This window comes from Diceros bicornis, chromosome 7, assembly GCF_020826845.1.
Source record: "Diceros bicornis minor isolate mBicDic1 chromosome 7, mDicBic1.mat.cur, whole genome shotgun sequence".
NCBI classification, from domain to species: Eukaryota; Metazoa; Chordata; class Mammalia; order Perissodactyla; family Rhinocerotidae; genus Diceros; species Diceros bicornis.
The window spans coordinates 13,447,581-13,464,804 of record NC_080746.1 but is presented as its reverse complement, the minus strand read 5'-3'; the positions used below and the strand labels follow the sequence as shown (position 1 = coordinate 13,464,804).

Genomic DNA, 17,224 nt, shown 5'->3' with positions numbered 1-17,224 from the left:
TTTCTAAGTAAAAGCCATGTATAGTTACAAAATATTAAACGGTAAATTTTGCAGACATTTTGGCTAATTTATATCATAGATGAAGGAAGTGAGGCTTAGAGAATTTCAGAAGATTGTTCCTGTTTATACAACTAGTTACTGGGAGAATTGAAATTCACTCCCAGTTTAGCAATATTTCCTCTACATACCACTTTTCAGTTTTTGAGGGCTGATTATTTTTGATTCTCATAAACTATAATAGTATCAGTGCTACCCTCAGTTTTATGCTCCTGGTGTTTGATTACATCAATGTATGATGTTCAAATGTTTGATGTCCTATAGAAACACTTACAACATTCTTTTTATAGCAAATGAGATAGGGGAGAATTCCCCAGAGGGGGCGGAGGAAATTATTTCAGAGAAGTTTGCAGATCCTATGATGAATATGTCCATTTTCCCCAGCAGGTTCAGTTACAAGGCCATACCATGCAGTTGAATGCAGCAAATCATTCCCAGGTGACAGGTTTTGTCCTCCTGGGGCTCTCTCAAGCATGGGAGCTTTGGTTCCTCTTCTTCATTGTCTTCTCTATTGTGTATATTATGACTGTAACTGGAAATCTCCTTATTGTGGCCATAGTGACCTCTGACCCATGCCTGCACACAACCATGTACTTTCTGTTAGGCAATCTTTCTTTCCTGGACTTTTGCTACTCTTCCATCACAGCACCTAGGATGCTGGGTGACTTGCTCTCAGGCAATGCCATCATTTCCTTTGGTGGCTGCCTGACGCAGCTCTTCTTCTTCCACTTCATTGGAGGCATCAAGATACTCGTGCTGACTGTTATGGCATATGATCGCTATGTTGCCATCTCCCAGACCCTGAGGTACACGCTTATTATGAGTAGGACAGTCTGTGGGCTCCTCATGGCAGCCTCCTGGGTGGGAGGCTTTGTGCACTCCGTTGTACAGGTTGGACTGACGATAGAGCTACCATTCTGTGGGCCAGACGAACTGGACAACTTTTACTGTGATGTGCCTCAGTTGATCAAATTGGCCTGCACAGATACTTTTGTCTTAGAGCTTCTGATGGTGTCTAACAACGGCCTGGTGACCCTGATGTGTTTTCTGGTGCTCCTGGGATCCTACACAGCACTGCTAGTCATGCTCCAAAGCCACTCGCGAGAGAGCCGCAGCAAGGCCCTGTCCACCTGTGCCTCTCATATTGCTGTGGTGACCTTAATCTTTGTGCCTTGTGTCTACATCTATGCAAGGCCATTTCAGACTTTCCCCATGGATAAGCTGGTCTCTGTGCTGTACACAATGGTCACTCCCATGCTGAATCCTGCTATCTATACCCTGAGAAACAAGGAAGTGATCATGGCCATGAAGAAGCTGTGGAGGAGGCAAAAGGACCTTCTCGGTCCCCTGGAGCACTGACCCCCAAATTAGTAGAGGCAGGGAACTGAGAATCTGAGAGATGCTTCAGTGTACCAACCTGCCTGAGAGGACCCACAAAGTAGCTAAAACTACTTGTCTACTGCTTCACTACTTTTCTTAATCTCAGTGAAATTCTGGTGATCTAAACTTTTAACCAAGCTAGAAAATGGAATGAGTGTCCTAGAACTTCTCCCAAGTGTCTTCTAGAGAAACAGCCTCAAGTACCATACAGAAATGATGTTTGGCTCAGATGGCACTTCCCCAGATGAGCATGATGTTGGTCCTGCTGAGAAAGTTCCAACTGCAATATGCATGGAGGTGGTACATCTGGTATTTCTTTTCTGATAGTACGTCTTGAACACAAAATACATTGGGAGAACTCAAAAACTATTATAATGTTCGTGGAGACAGGAGGGACCTGGAGGTAAAAATGAATATCGGACGCTGATTCTTTATTTTAGGAGGCTGATTGGATTTAACATCAATGAAGAGAAAGTGAATTATCTTGGGCAAATTACGTTCTTCCTCATAGTTTCTTAAGGTTATCATCATCATCATCGTCTAAATAATATTTGTTAAGAGCTTACTATGTGACAGACATTGTGCCAAATGATTTACATTTATTATTTATTTAAATTCTTTCAATATTCTTATGAAGTTGAATATTGGGCATTTTCATTTTAAAGAGAAATCAATTGCAGGTTAGAGACATTAAATAATTTTTTTAATGCCCTAGAGCTTGCTTTTGGAATCCCATTCAGGTCTATTTAACTTTGGAGCCCAAGTTCTTGATGATATCTAAAACTCCTTGTAGCTACTAAGGGTCAGTATATCTTTGTGAGTTTGTGCCAGTAAAATTGGTATCATGGATAGAGATGATATTTTAAATTGATCTTGGCCTAGCGTGGTTGGGAGAGTCAGGCAGACTAGATACTGGTATATGGGGACATGGAGTAAAGGACCATTTGTGGACAACTGAGCCCAGTGAAGAATGCTGAATTGAGTTATAATGTCCACTCTACCCTGATCTTGTAGCAGGGTCATATGTTTACTTATACAAGTCATATGTGCAAATAAAATGTAGCTTCTTTATTTTTCAATAACTGATAAAATTTTCCGCACAAGTACCATCCTGCTGGAGGGTAGATTATCCTCTAGTCTCTAAATCAAGAGTGGTATCAGATAATACATAAATACCCTTAGCAATTCTATTTCAGTTTAAGAAGGTATGGAGAAACGTCATGGCCCTCTCTTCTATCATCTCTCTGTTCCTCCCCAACACCTTAACTACCTGATCCAGATTCCTGCATCTTCTACCACCAAGTTACTTAGTAGGCTTCCTTCCTGCATCAGAGGACTTTTATCTGAAATGTACTGAAAAAAACCAGTACATTTTTATCCTCACTTGCATACCTGAGTTAATTTTAAAAGAAAATTAAGCAATGTTTTGTTTATTTAACTTGTTGAATGTTATTTAATCAATCAGTGATACTTTCCATGGGTGTGGGGTGGGAAGAGGATGACATTTAACAAAGGTATCTGCAATTAAGTGATTACCAATCATTTATCTTTTAGTAAGTAAATTAGTATAAATGATGTTGTTTTCAACCATAAAAGCCAAGTGAGAGAGAATGTCTTGTACACAGGGCCCAGAGCATGGGTCAAACTCCCAAGAAGAAAGACATGGGATTAGAGAAAAGGGAGTTGGGCTATTGAAAGAGAAGATATGACAGCATAGAACAACCACTTGAACAATTTAAAGAGAGTATACTTTAGTGGAAAGAGAATTTTGGAATCAGAAGACTCAGGTCAGAGTTCTCTTTCCATGCAGTTTACTTTAGAAGCAAGAGTTTAATTCTCTCCACTATACCCTGAGCTTGTAGCAGGGTCACATGTTTACTTATACAAGTCATATGTACAGATAAAATGTAGTCTCTTAATTTTTCAATAACTGATATGATTTTCTGCACAAATACCACCCTGCCAGATAGTAGGGAAAAAGAGCTAAAATAGGCAAGTCTTGTACACTTACTTCTATGCATAAAATGAAATAACTTCTTTAAGTAAATGGTCATTCTCTTCAGAAAATAACTCACTCCCTTAGGATTCTGCCTTCTCCTTCCTTCCAATTTTGTCCTCTTTTAAAGTGGTGTCAATGTGTATAGAGTAGGAGTGCAAGGGTACTCGACCCCATGGTGATGAAGGAAGACAGAGGCCTCAGATGCACACAGTGTCTTCTGGGCGCTTGGTGATCTCTGTTGCAGAGCGGCCGACCTGGGCTGCTTTCTGGACTCATGACTGAACATGAAAGTAATTTTGTCTCTGAGTGTTCTTCTGACCCCTGATGCTAAAGTCTGTGACTGATATTCTCAAGGTCTGGTTTCGCTTTTTGTTCAGGCCTAGGTGTTGGTCCTCTTCTAGCTTAGTCTCACCTACACTTTGGTTGGGTTATATACCCTGTTGAGTCTCTTGCACTTTCTCCATCCATTCCCTTCACCAAATTTTTAACCCCAAATATCGATCCCCCCAAATATTAAAAACCGCCTATTATTTCTTTTTATTTTACACACTAGGGAGCTAAGGAAAAATGAGAAAGTCATTTGTTCAAGTGCACAGGACAAGCAAGTTGGAACAAGAACCCAGAGCTTCTGATTTCTAGTTCCTTACTGTTTTTGCTAAATGGTGCTTCTTAAAATGTTAACAGCAGAGCTACACTGACTGGCTCCTGCTCACATTTCCAGTCTCATGTCTGCCTTCTCTTTGCCCTATGGTCCATCATATTGCATTTCTTTCAGTTTTCTGAATACACTCTGGGCACCTCTGAGCTTCATACCTGCAGAAGTGCTGTAGAGAATAGAATACTCACCACTCTTCTTAGCCTGGCTTGTTCATATGGTCTTAGGTGAGATATCACTTCTGGGAAGCTTTCACTGTCCGTTTCCTTGTGTATTAAGTGCCCTTTTCTGTGTACCATACAATTCTTGTTTCCCAAATTGTAGTGCTTTATTAGCCTGGTTCTACTGAAGACTCTAAGATCTATGTGCAGGAAGAATGTTTATCTCATCAACTCTGCTTCCAAATTATATATGTATTGTCCATTTCTCTCAACTTCCAGGCAATTGTAAAGTCATAACTAGCACATCTGTCGCCTAGGCTATGCAATAGCTGCCTAAATGACCCTCTAAGACCCATTTTTGCCTCCCTCTAATCAAATGGCCCCACAACAGCTGATTGATCTTTTAAAATATGATTTGATCACTCCCTTGCTTAAAAGTTTTCAAAGGATTTGCATTGCCTTTGAAAAGGAAGAAAGATCCACATAAACCTTATAAGGTCCTGCCTGAACTGACGGCAGCCACGTCTCCAGTTCCACTCCTCATTTGCATTTTCTTCTCTCAGTCCCTCTTTTCTTGCTCTGAGTCTGCAGATGCTACTCTCTCTCTCTGGAATGCTCCTCTTTTACTTTTTGCCTCGCTAACTCCTGCTCAATCTCAGGCCTCAGTTTAAAGGTCACTTCATCAGAGGTGTGTTCCCTGATCTTTAATTCAAATTATTTGTCTTTATTAGTCTCTCTAACAAAAGTCTACTCTTTTCTCAAAAACATTTATCACAAATTACAACTACCTACTGACTTATGCATTTAGGATTTTTTTTTTGCCAGCCATCCCAACTATATTATAAATTCCATAAAAATGGGAGCCATGTCGACCTTGTTTACTACTGTGTACCCGAGGCCTAGCTCCAGAGCCTAGATTCAAGAGCAGCAACAGAGGTGCCTCGGGCACAGCACTGAGCAGGCATTTGCTCTCAGGTTTGTGCATAGCCTGACCTGTACTTGCATAACCATGTGGGCATGTATTTCTTTAAAATTTGTGCCCTAGACATCTGCCGTGGCTCGCTTTAGTCCCATCCCTGCCTAGCCCAGTGCCTAAAACATATTAGGTATTTAATAATATTTCTTGAAGGAATGATTGAATGATTGTCCCCTTATTAGGGCCTATTAGGTACAATTTGACTTGGGAATTAGGGATATTCAAATATTTCATTGGTCTCAGCATTCTTCCCTTATGAAATTCCTACAGTCACACAAAGAACAACAGCCAATGAGGATCAAAGAACCATTTATTACCACAGCCAGAATTTGATTTCCCAATGCAGGGGTTCTGTGTAATCTTGTTTATCATACCCAGTCTACATGGAAGGCCTCAGAAGGCCTCTTACTGCCCTCTAAGCTCCAAATCTGAATCTCCATATTTTAGCATCCCCTGAATGGCTTTGTGATATACAATGGTGAAGCAGTAATAAGTGTGCTTAAGTGACCTCATGACAAAGAAGAGGAGCAGACTCCCTGTACAGTGGCCACATGCTTACCCACCCCAAAGGAAATGTGTCCTGACCAGAATTCTGAAATTTGACCAATTGGTTCAGCCTACTCGGTGAGGAGGAGGAGGCATAAAGATGGTTGGAGGGACGAAAATGAAGGCTCACCCCCATATTTCATATTTTATATTTATAAAAACTATTCTCTTATCTGAGAAAAGTACAGGGTATTGTCTGAGTGATTTGTTCTTCAAATACATTTTTAAAAAATTGAATGTATTTTAAATCTCCCAATGTAATAGGAATATGTCCTTTTACTTGTGACCCTCATAGCCTCCCACAGCCATGGGTCTGTGCCACCTCAGTGCATCTCTCAGGGCTTGCTTCACCTTATCATTGTGGAGACTGAAGATGAACAGGTTCAGGAGAGGTATGATGATACAGCTCAGGACCAAGGCACCTTTGTTGAGCACGATGGATTGAGCCTCTGACATGCAGATGTAGAGAAAAATGGAGCTGCTGTAGATGATAATCACCACTGTAAGATGTGAGGCACAAGTGGAGAATGCTTTCTTTTGCTCAGCAGCTTTTGGGGCCCTGAGAACAGTGGCAAGAATGCAGGCATAGGAGACTGAGGTCAGTGCCAGTGAGCCCAGTAACACCACTGTGGAGAGCACGAAAGCCACCAGCTCCAGCAGATGAGTGTCCCAAGAGAGCCTCAGCAAGGGCCAACTGTCACGGAAGAAGTGGTCAATACCACTGGGGCCACAGAAAGGTAGGCTGGCCACGAGAACGGTGGGGCAAAGGACCTAGAGGAATCCAGCTAGCCAGGAGGCCAGCACTAGCTGGGAACAGACAGGACCACTCATCAGCCTCTCATAGTGGAGCGGTCTACAGATTGCCAGGTAACGATCCAGAGACATGACAGCTAAGAGGAAGAAGTCGGTGGTGCCTAGGAGGAAGTAGAGGTAGGACTGGATGATGCAGCTGGCAAATGAGATGGAGTGATCCCCTGTGAGGATGGTGACAAGCATCTTGGGAACCACCACAGACACGAGCAACAGCTCCAGGAAGGACAGGTTCCGCAGAAAGAAGTATATCTGTGTTTGCAGGCGTCGGTCCATCCAACTGAGCCCAATAATTAGCAGGTTGCCTTGGCTGTTATAATGTAGGTCGCCATCAACCCCAGGAACAGTGGGAACTGCTGGATGTAGCTACTGGGGAAACCCAGAAGGACAAACCCTGTTACCTGAATCCAGTTTTCAGGGCTCATCTCTAGTCACCTGCATGGGAAATGAAACAGATGTTCTGCTTCATAACTGGCCCATAGCCACCAATCATCACTTAATCAATCAATAAAATAATAAGCATCTAGCACAGCCTTATATTCTGAGAATATATTAATATACATTTCTGCCTGCAGGTGACTTACAAGCAGAAAAACAATTATGATAGCAAGCAGTATACCTATAATAACATGCATAATATTGAACACCAACTACGTGTTAGGAAATTTATATGCAGTATCTCCTCTCTCAGCTACTGTTAAAGATAGGTATTACTGTTTTCATATTACACATCTGGAAAGAATGACTGAAGGAGTTTAAGGAACTCTTCTAGGAGCTGGTGATAGAGGCAGGATTTTATACCAAGCCTCTGTGGCTTGAACACACACACTACTTCCCCTGTTTCACTTAGGCTGGGTACCACATGAGTAGTGTGGCCTTAGAAGAATCTAGAAGAGTGGAGAGGTCAGAGAAGACTTACCAAATAAATGCACCATGAACACAATCTTATTGGTATCAAGAACTCTTCTTTTAGTATTTGTGGTACTGTGTCTGGCTTAACATAAAATAACAGAATAAAAATGTGTGCTTTCGTTATCTTTAGAGATTTTATTTTCCTTAATGAGCCAGAGAGCCACATGAAGTTGGACTGTTCGAAGCCTCAGTCCTGTCATAAGCTGCTTTTTCTTTGTGTTTTTGTTTGTTTTGCTTTTTTACCAAGAATTCCTTCAATAAGTTACAAGAAATCCCACTTCCTAGTGTAATATTTATTAACCTGCTCTCAACCTCAGCTCTGCCAATATTCTCATGGCATAAGGTGGGGAGGGAGAGGGAATGTTATCAAAGGAGATAGAGTGTATCAACTTGCCTCTTCAAGTTTTGCCTTAATTTGGAGATATGTTCATCTTGTCCTTGGAGATGTTGGCATCTTGTGAAATTCGTCCATACGTTTTGAAGGATTGAGTTTCACTAGACATCTTGGTTCCAGGATCCTTGTCTCACATCCAGCACCAAATACTCAGAATTACATAGATCCTGCCTGTCAATCAGGGAAAATGTTGGAAAACGTTCTAAGACAAAAAGGATGCAAATTACCATCAAGTTACTTTGTTTAATTGACAAAGAATGATATGTTGAGAGCTGTGGAAATATTTAATCCAGGATCATCTATTACTCTAGACTTCCAGCATTAAAGATGGACAGCACAAATATTTTCTCAATTCTGACTGAATCCACCTTGAGGAAGATTATCAGCTGAGGCAAGGGATCCTGGTTCCAAGGCTGAAAGGGAGAGAGCACTCAGGGAATGTTCCATTTAAGTCCATTTTGCCAGAAATAAGTCCTGGGATTTAAGTGGTTAGTTAATAATAAAGCTTCATTCTGCTAGCCTAGAGCTTATGTCTCAAAAATTAGAGAAATATCTCAATAGAACCCAGAAAAGGATGATAAAGAAGTATTTCAGGATAATATAATCATTTCAGTTAAGAAAAATGCATTAAGTGTGGCTCTTTCCAAAGTCTCAGGTAGATATTATGATTAAAAACAGCTTATAAAGCCTAGCTGTAAAAAATTTAATATTAGTTTTTAGCTACTGTTATAAATACAGACACTAAAGTCTATATTATACAGCATTCCATTGACAGTTAACCTGAATAAATACTTCTAAGTTCCTGAGTAACTTCATAAGTTGGCTGGCTTTCTCTTATTACTCCAGATAATAACAATAGAATCCCTATATATATATGTTTAAAATTTTGTCATTTCAAACCTCAAAATAATCTTGTTGATTGGCCTACTTAATGTCTAGGAAGACTTGCTTAAAGTCACACAGTTAGAAATTGTTAGTGTTATTGGTGGAAATCATTTCTTGTTCCCATGCACTTTGCACTAAAAACACCACTTGGCAAGATGAGAATCACTGAAGGGAATTAGAGCTGTGATGGACACACACAAATACACACGTTTTCCATTCAATCTACACAACGACTTAATCTACACACTTAAATTCTTAAATTGCTATTATTATTGTTCTCTGTACAACTGAGCAAACTGGAACACAGCAAGTTTAAAAAACCTCAGAGGTAGAGCCAAGACACACATTTAAGCTTGTCTGACCTTGATGTCATATCACGGCACTAGTAAATATGGCTGTTTGAACTTGAAACTTGAACCTGCCAGGGGAAAGAAGACATTAATTTGGAATGCCACAATATAATAATGCCTCATAATAATAGTACCTAGAATTTATTGTGTTGTTACTATGTGTCAGGAACTTTTCATTCATTTCTTGTTAAATCTCTCAGCAACTATACAAAGTAAGCATTACCTCCATCCTACAGGCAAAGGAATCAGAGTTAGAGAAATTAGGGACCCATATCAGGGGAGCAGTAGAGTTAGGAATTAGAATTTTAGAAAGTCTGGCTTCAGAGCCTGCACTTTTAACTACTAAGCTATAATGTCTTAGATGAGAGAGAGTTTGCAACTACAAATTTGATTTGATATCAACTTTCAATTGTTGCCTTGCTTCGTCAACTAATGCTAGGAATTCTTCATATAGAAATTAATTGTAGTAGTGTAAAGCTTCGATCCTGAAAAAATGAAAATACCCCTCAGGATGTGTGCTAGACTTGGTCTTATCCTAAAGACTTTCAGCCCCTCCTCCAGAGGAATGGAAGGTAGGCGTTTTGGCCCCAATCACCACTCCCCATCCCCAGAAGATGGACTCCCTTCCCTGAATACATCACAGAAACTTGTCCTCCTTGTCCTTCAAGTTCTATCACAGGATATGCTAGATCCATATCATGTAGAAAGTGGTATAGTGCTCTTCACACACAAGTTCTTACCTATTTTATCAATCCCAAGAAACACTCCATCATGACATTACACATTCGGTTTATTATCCTAAATCTGGATAGAATCATCAAAACTCTCCTATCTCCCTTCAGGAAGATGGGACCCTCCTGCCAGGACTTATCATAAACCTGTGCCTATCAGATCCTTTCTCCATCCCTTCATTCACATGGATCATTTGGTCTTGTTAATTTCTCCTGGGCCAACTGATGTATGTCCATGTGTATATTTAGTCCTCCAAGCCTTGTTAATCTCTCATTCAGTGCTCGTCTTGTGCTTCCCTTGGCCAGTCCTTCTCGTCCTACTGGCAACACGTTTGCTTGGTTTGTTTCTCTTTTTCCCTCTTTAGATATACTCCTGGCATCTCAAGATTTGAATAAATTTTACACCTTATTAATCAAGGGTGAACCCAGGCTTATTGAATTATTTCCTAAGAGCCTGGTAAGCCTGCATAAGAATCATTTAGTTTGTTTCTTAAAAATGCTGATTTCTAAACTCCACCTGTCAAACTGCAATCATCCTTTGGGGTAGGGCTCAGGAACATAGATTTTTAACAATTTCTCTGGGTTGTTCTTAATAACGTTAAAGTTTGAGAAATACTTGGTTTAGCGAGTAAGAAGAGTGTTGGGCAGGTTTGAATGTGATTAAGGAAAGGGCTGAGGTGTAAGAGAAGGGTAAGTTGTAGGTAGGATATAGAAGAGCCCAGAAATGGGAGGCCTAGTTTTTGAAGCTAGAAACATCACCAACTTTCTAAGGTAGTGGTAGAGCTAAATTTACAGATGACCCAGAACAGCAATAAATCTAGGCTTCTGAATTCTCATAGCGTTCGGATGGCTGTCTCATGCTCCAATATGCCCATGGGTATGCAGAGATTACTCTTTTCAGGTCTGGGCTAGCTAAGTGCCCCCCATAGGTGAGATTAGATACAATCTAGAACACTTTGTGCTGGGCATTCTACCAGGAACTGTAGATGCAGTGTTGAATAAGCTGATGAGGAGCCCATAATGTAGTAGGGGTTAGATATATGCAGATCATAAATTCCTTTAGAATTCAATTAAAGCCATGATAAAAGTAAAATCAAAGTCTTGTGGGGGCAGAGAGGAGAAAGGTAAGAATTTTGTTTGGGGGAAGCATGGAACACTTCACAAAGTTAATAACATTTAACTGAACATTTAAGGATACTTTTTCCAGATCAAGAAGGAATATGAGTCTTTTAAATTTAAAATGACCTAAAGTACGAAACTTTTGAGTTTTTCAATAGGAAAATGAGATTATAAAGATTATTCGGTCTTGATTATTAAACTACTGTTTAAAATACACTCACAGTTATTATACAAGTATATCTCACTTTAAAGATAGCAAGACCAGAGCATACTATCTGCTAAAGGAAAGAATGATTTAAACTTAATGGGCTTAAAGATTCATAGGAGTATAAGCTGAGTTGGCTCTTGAGATGGAAGAAATTTAAACTTTATCTTTGGATCCTTCCCATCTCTGATAGTACTGCCATAATATACCCATTGTATGGTATTTTTACTTTTAAGTAATTGTCAAATAATCTTATTAATGTGTTAATTTAAAAAGAGATGTGAATATTTTGATTTATTCACTTATTAATAGAATAATTTAGTTCTTAAAGGCTTTAAGTTATAATGACTAACACAGTAATCGTGGATTGAACATTTTGCTGAAATTGTGCTATTTTGGGCAGGGTACTTTTGTCTTGTGCTTTCCCAAATACAATAGGTTGTCAATTACTCCTCTACATACTCCTCTTGATTTTTACATGAAACTTCAGTGAGAAATGTAAGGATAAAGTTTTCCAAAAGCTGGAGGCTTGGTACTTCAGACCTTAATAAAAGAGGAAGTTGTTAGTTTCATTATCTGGGTATTCAAAACATAAAAATCAGAGCTTCCTGTAGTGCAGTACTGTATTTTATTGGCTCAAGTGGTGGTCTGTGTATGTGGAATTTAACAGTCAAAGATGGGAATGGAGGGTTCTCATTCCCATCTTCCCTCAGAAAAACACAAATTGCATTGCTGTCTACAGGGAAATGTACCATATTTTTCAGTACTCCAAATCTATATGCCTTAAAATATGTATAAACAAAACTTAATTCCAACAAATCTAGTTCTAAGTCAGGAGTAAGAATAAATTTTGAATGTACAAAGTTGTCTGAGATACGAGGTTGATATAAGTTGGCTCTTGTACCTGTTCCAATACTGTATTTCTTCAGCCTCTTCCCCTGCCCAGTTTGAAGAACGTGCACTCAGAGGACCTATCTGGCTCCTATTTATGGTCAAGGGAGCACACAGAAGCCTTCTTGCATCAACAGGTCTTTTTGCTTTAAGTAATACCAAGCAAAACCCCTTTGCAATGTTGAAAGAGAAGTTCCTCTAACTTTGCATGATTATTTCTTCCCACACCCACTCAATTAAAATTTACTTTAACTTACTTTGAACCTGCTTTGAAATGCCAAAAAGAAACAACTTTGACCCAACTTTACTAAAAACAAACAATGTAATTAGTCCTTTGAGGCTACAGAGGTGAGTTGTTTGAAATTTGTCAGAGAATGGCAGCCACAGTTCTTTAACCAAAAGATAGAGGTATTTCTTGAGTACAGGATAGAAGATTTTGCTACTGCATTCAAACTTTGGGAAATTCTCTGAAACTAGGTCGTGACTCAGTGAGGGCTTGGGTATCTTGAAATGTAATGAAATTATAAACATTAAATATATATATATATATACATAATTAGCACTAATAATAAAACAAACCCTATTTTCACTGAATACTAGATATTGAGTCCCATACTAGTTGTGGCATATATTAGTTGCACGAACTCGAGTACATTCTTAAATTCCCTGAACTTCAGTTTCCTCTCTGCAAAATAATTTTCACAGGGCTTTCAAGAGAATGGATTGGGTATAGTTTGCATCAAGTTGATCAATGGATATTAGAAAAATCATTTGAATCTTGCTCATCATCAAGTAGATAAAAATTCTCTTCTCATTTACATAAACTCTATAAGCTCAAAGTAGCCATTTTTCTCTGTCTGTTTCACCCTTCATTCCCTCAATAAATGTTGAACTTGAAGCTCATTGAAACAACACTATGACCTATTAAAAGCCTGCATCTTTCTAGGTGCAGTTCTACTGAAAAATGTTGCACACTCTGGAAGATGAAGTGAATCATAAATAGTGTTGGCTTAACAGAGATTCAATAAAATATAAAGGGCATAATTAAAAGTTCTATTGATGATTGTCTAATCTTGGTTAGAATTCAGAAACGTAAAGTCATGTCAAAGTATGTATTGGTGATTTTTATTTGCAGTACATTATGTTTTTTCTCTCTGCTTGAAAATATGAAGCTATCCTGTGATACTCTTAGGGGTTCATATGCTAAAGAAATCTTGGTTTAAAGTATACAATAGATAAGAAATAATTTTGCACTGATAAGATTTATCTGTTTAGAGAAAAATTTTCAAATATTCTAGGATTCTTAAATTTTGTCTTGTTAAATAGAATGATGAGGTCAATTAAAGCTATTCACTTTTAATAGGGGAGAGAAGGGTCAGGGAAGAGCCAGCTTTGCTTTGATTTTCAAGAATTAGAGGATGTGTGCCCCAAGAGTGTTGAATATTGTGGGGGATACTGTGGATCAGCTCTTTCCATCTCAATTCCGTACTTCTTGGTGGGCCAGATCAAGAGAGTCCTGGGAGTCAATCTTGGAGTCCCAGTAGGAATCCATTTCCTAAGCATATCTGGTGATTTTATATGCACTTAATTCCCTATAATTCTCCTTGCTTAAAGTTCATAGAATTGTTTCTGTTTCCCTCACTGAAACCTAACTGATATAAATGCCGATTAGAGTGGGACTTCTATGAACTAGGGCAGATCATCACTTTATCCAGAGGATTTTTGGTGCGTTACTGGGCCTCAAAGCCTTCCCTCAAAGAAACATGCCAAGAAAAAAGAAATGGGTCCAAATGGGTTGCTCAATAACATACCTCATGATATCTACATTCATTCTGAGAAAAATGCCCTTATGTGACCATATTTCATCTTTGAATAAGGATGTGATATCAGTCTGAACAGAGATTATTGATATAATTGCTATCTTTTCCAAAAAATTGATTTGTTTTCCTTTCCTTTTTTTTTCATATGCCTACTTACTTTGGTTAATCCACGAAAGTAAATTAGGGGAAGCTGAAATGTCTGTTGACTAACTGAGTTAGATCAGAAACTACTCTATGACATTAAATTATCCTACAGGATGTTGCACAAATTGAGACTATGTGTTGAAGTATGTGAAGGTTGTCTTGGATAACTTCTAGATCCTTTTCTGGAATCTTATCATCTTCCTCCTAAATAAGATAATTTATTGACTATTTAAATACTCTCATGGAGTTCTTATCCTTTCCCCTTTGCCATCAAAATTTACCGTCATTTGTTATCTGAGTAAGGTATATACTAAAAAAAGGTGGATAACTGACTGTGCCATATCACTCCTGGAGTTATTGCATCTAAAAAAAAATTAGATGTTAGTCTAAATGAGTACCAGATTGGTAAAATTTCAGGCAGCTTTAAAAATGAATTAAAGAATATCTTACAATGCGGGAACATCTGCATGGTGGCAGGATTGTGCATCAAAACCAACAACTCAGGTAATATATACGTTATGTGAAATTATTAATAAATTTCAATTGATTGCTATTAGAAATTGAGTGAGATTGGATTTGAATTCAGGTAGAATATGTCATTTAGAGATGAATTATTGAATTGTGCTTTTAAATTTTGAAGAAAACATAAAGGTAATACATATAATAATAGTACTTTCATAACAATATTAGGAATATCAGTACTAATATTAGTAATAGTAATATTATTATTATACCAGCATACATTTATTTGGCTATTTACTAAGTGTCAGTAAATATGCTAAATTATTTACATCATTAACATATGGTAATAATGATATTTGGGGAGTCCTTTGCAAGCAGAATCTTATTTAATCCTCACAACAATGCTCTGAGGCATAAACTACTTTGTCCCTATTTTATAGATTAGGAAAGTGAGTTTTAGAGAGAGTAAGTAGCTTGCCTAGAGTCAAGCAGGTAACAAGAGGGTGACTTGAAATTTAAATCTGGTCATTTGACTCTAAGGGCAAAGCTCTTACCCACTTTATTACACTGTCTTCTTCTGGTGTTTGTCCATTTCATAAATATCAGACATGAATATAACCTGACTGCAGCATCTGTCATTGAAAAACATCTATTGAGCACCCAGTCTGTGCCAGATCCTGTTTCCTGGTATTTCAAAAATGCTTATTCTTTCCTCTCACATTTCCTAGAGGAAAAGACTTTCTTTTTTCTCCACATTCTTGGAGTCTTGGATTTTTCTACTCTGCCTGTTTTCTTAGGTGAGGAGAAATAGCCAATCTGAAGTGTCAGAGTCTAAAATTTATTGAGCCAATCATTTACCAGTAGGTGGACTACTGTGCTTCAAAAGCAAGAAGGCAACTGCATCCTTTTCTTAGGACCACTTCATTTATTAATAGAAAAATGATACTTTTTGGCATTATCTCACCACACTTACCCCCACAAGTTAATAGATTAGTAAATGGACGTTCACAACTTTCTTTTCATTTACAGTGGATCAGGCAAGAGGGAATAAGTTACAGGACTCATTTGGCCTTAAGACAAAGGTGCACTTTTCCAATCTAATATTTACTAGAGAGTTCTGCTTTCTACAGGTAAGGGTCCCTTTGCTCATTACTATAGCTGATACATTCATGTTATTTGACTAATGGGCCTCTGTGTATATTCTCCATTGATTAGAACTAATAGGAGAAGAGTGACTCTTAGCATGAGCTAACTTCTGAAAAAATTGCTTACAATTTCAAATAAGAGATTATCAGAATCACAAAATTGTGATATATTGTTTGATAAGTTATATAAACAGGTAAATAAAGAGTACTTTAAGTAGACATAGGTAAATAATTATTTCTTCTAGTGGTTTTAGGAAAGACTTTCCAAAGGTGACTTGTTTCATGCTGTGTTTTGAACGATAGGTATAAGCTTGTCAGGTAGAAAGAGGTGTTGGAGGTTGGGATGAGCACTGATAAGGGGTGGGACTATTATTGGTCTTCCATATATGAGAAAATTGACTCTCAGAAATACTAATGACTCTCTCACGGTAATGCAGCTATTTCACAGTCAAGATGATAATACTGATTTTCTGAATTTGAGTTCAGTGTTTTTTATACATTTCTAGATTTAGCCCCTTTCCAACAAAGATTAAGGGTTACCTTGTGTTATGGACTGAATAATTGTGGTGTCCCAAATTTATATGTTAAGTCCTAACCCCCAATGTGATGGTATTTGGAGGTGGAGCCTTTGGATGGTAATTAGGTTTAATGAAGTCATGAGGGCAGTGACCTCAGGATGGGATTAGTTGCCTTATAAGAAGAGGAAGAGTCATAAAAGCTCATTCTGTCTCTGTGCATAGAAAGAAGAGATACTGTGAACACAAAGCAAGATGGCACCTGTCTGCGAGCCAAGAAGAGGGCCCTTACCAGGAACTAAATCTGTTGGCACCTTGATTAAACTTCCCAGTCTCCAGAACTGTGAGAAATAAATGTCTGCTGTTAAAGCCATCTAGTCTATGGCATTTTGTTATAGTAGCCTAAGCTGACTAAGACGACTTGGATATTGTTTCTGTCTTTAAAAATAAGAAATGCAATCACTACGGCTACGTAGGGCCCACAAAACACCTCAGTGTTTCAATTTCAGCCCCGGAAGGGCTTCATTTTAAGAGTAACGTGCACATTATGAAGAGAATTTCACTAGGACTAAAGGCAAAACAAAAAAATTCTCAGCCTAACAAAACTTAAATCCAAACCTACACAAAGTTAAAGAGATATACCAATACCTTAACCAACTTCTACAATAAAACTCAATGCTCTTTAGAGAAAGCTTACAGAATGCAGGATCTCTATAAGATATTAACAACAATAAAAACTTACTAGATATGCAAAGAAGCAAAAAAATGTGGCCAATATGAAAAAAATTCAATAGGTACATACTTACAGGTAACTCAGATGTTGAAATTAGCAGAAAATATATTAAAGTAACTATGATAAATATGTTAAAGTTACCATAGGAAAAGATCAACAAAATAGAGGAAGAGGTAGAAAACTTCAGGAGAAGAAATTGTATATATAAAAAAATAGAAATCCTGGAATTAAAAATGCAATATATTTAATAAGAATATTCATTAACATGATTAAAAGCAGTTTGAGCATATAGAAAATGGTTTATTATAAATCATACATAATAAAGGCACATAGA

At 38.1% G+C, this 17,224-nt stretch overlaps 2 protein-coding genes across 2 annotated transcripts; one reads left to right on the top strand and one right to left on the bottom strand.

Annotated features, from left to right (window-relative positions):
* The first annotated feature begins 465 nt into the window (after window positions 1-465).
* Window positions 466-1,416, top strand: LOC131408186 (olfactory receptor 4D5). The gene has a single exon (XM_058544729.1). It carries the CDS (start codon window positions 466-468, stop codon window positions 1,414-1,416), a length of 951 nt encoding a protein of 316 aa, XP_058400712.1.
* Window positions 1,417-6,050: 4,634 nt separating this feature from the next.
* LOC131407878 (olfactory receptor 6T1) lies at window positions 6,051-7,009 on the bottom strand. Its single transcript, XM_058544478.1, is given in 2 exon segments — window positions 6,051-6,892; window positions 6,895-7,009. Coding segments are annotated over 2 exon segments (957 nt in total).
* Between the last annotated feature and the right edge of the window lie 10,215 nt (window positions 7,010-17,224).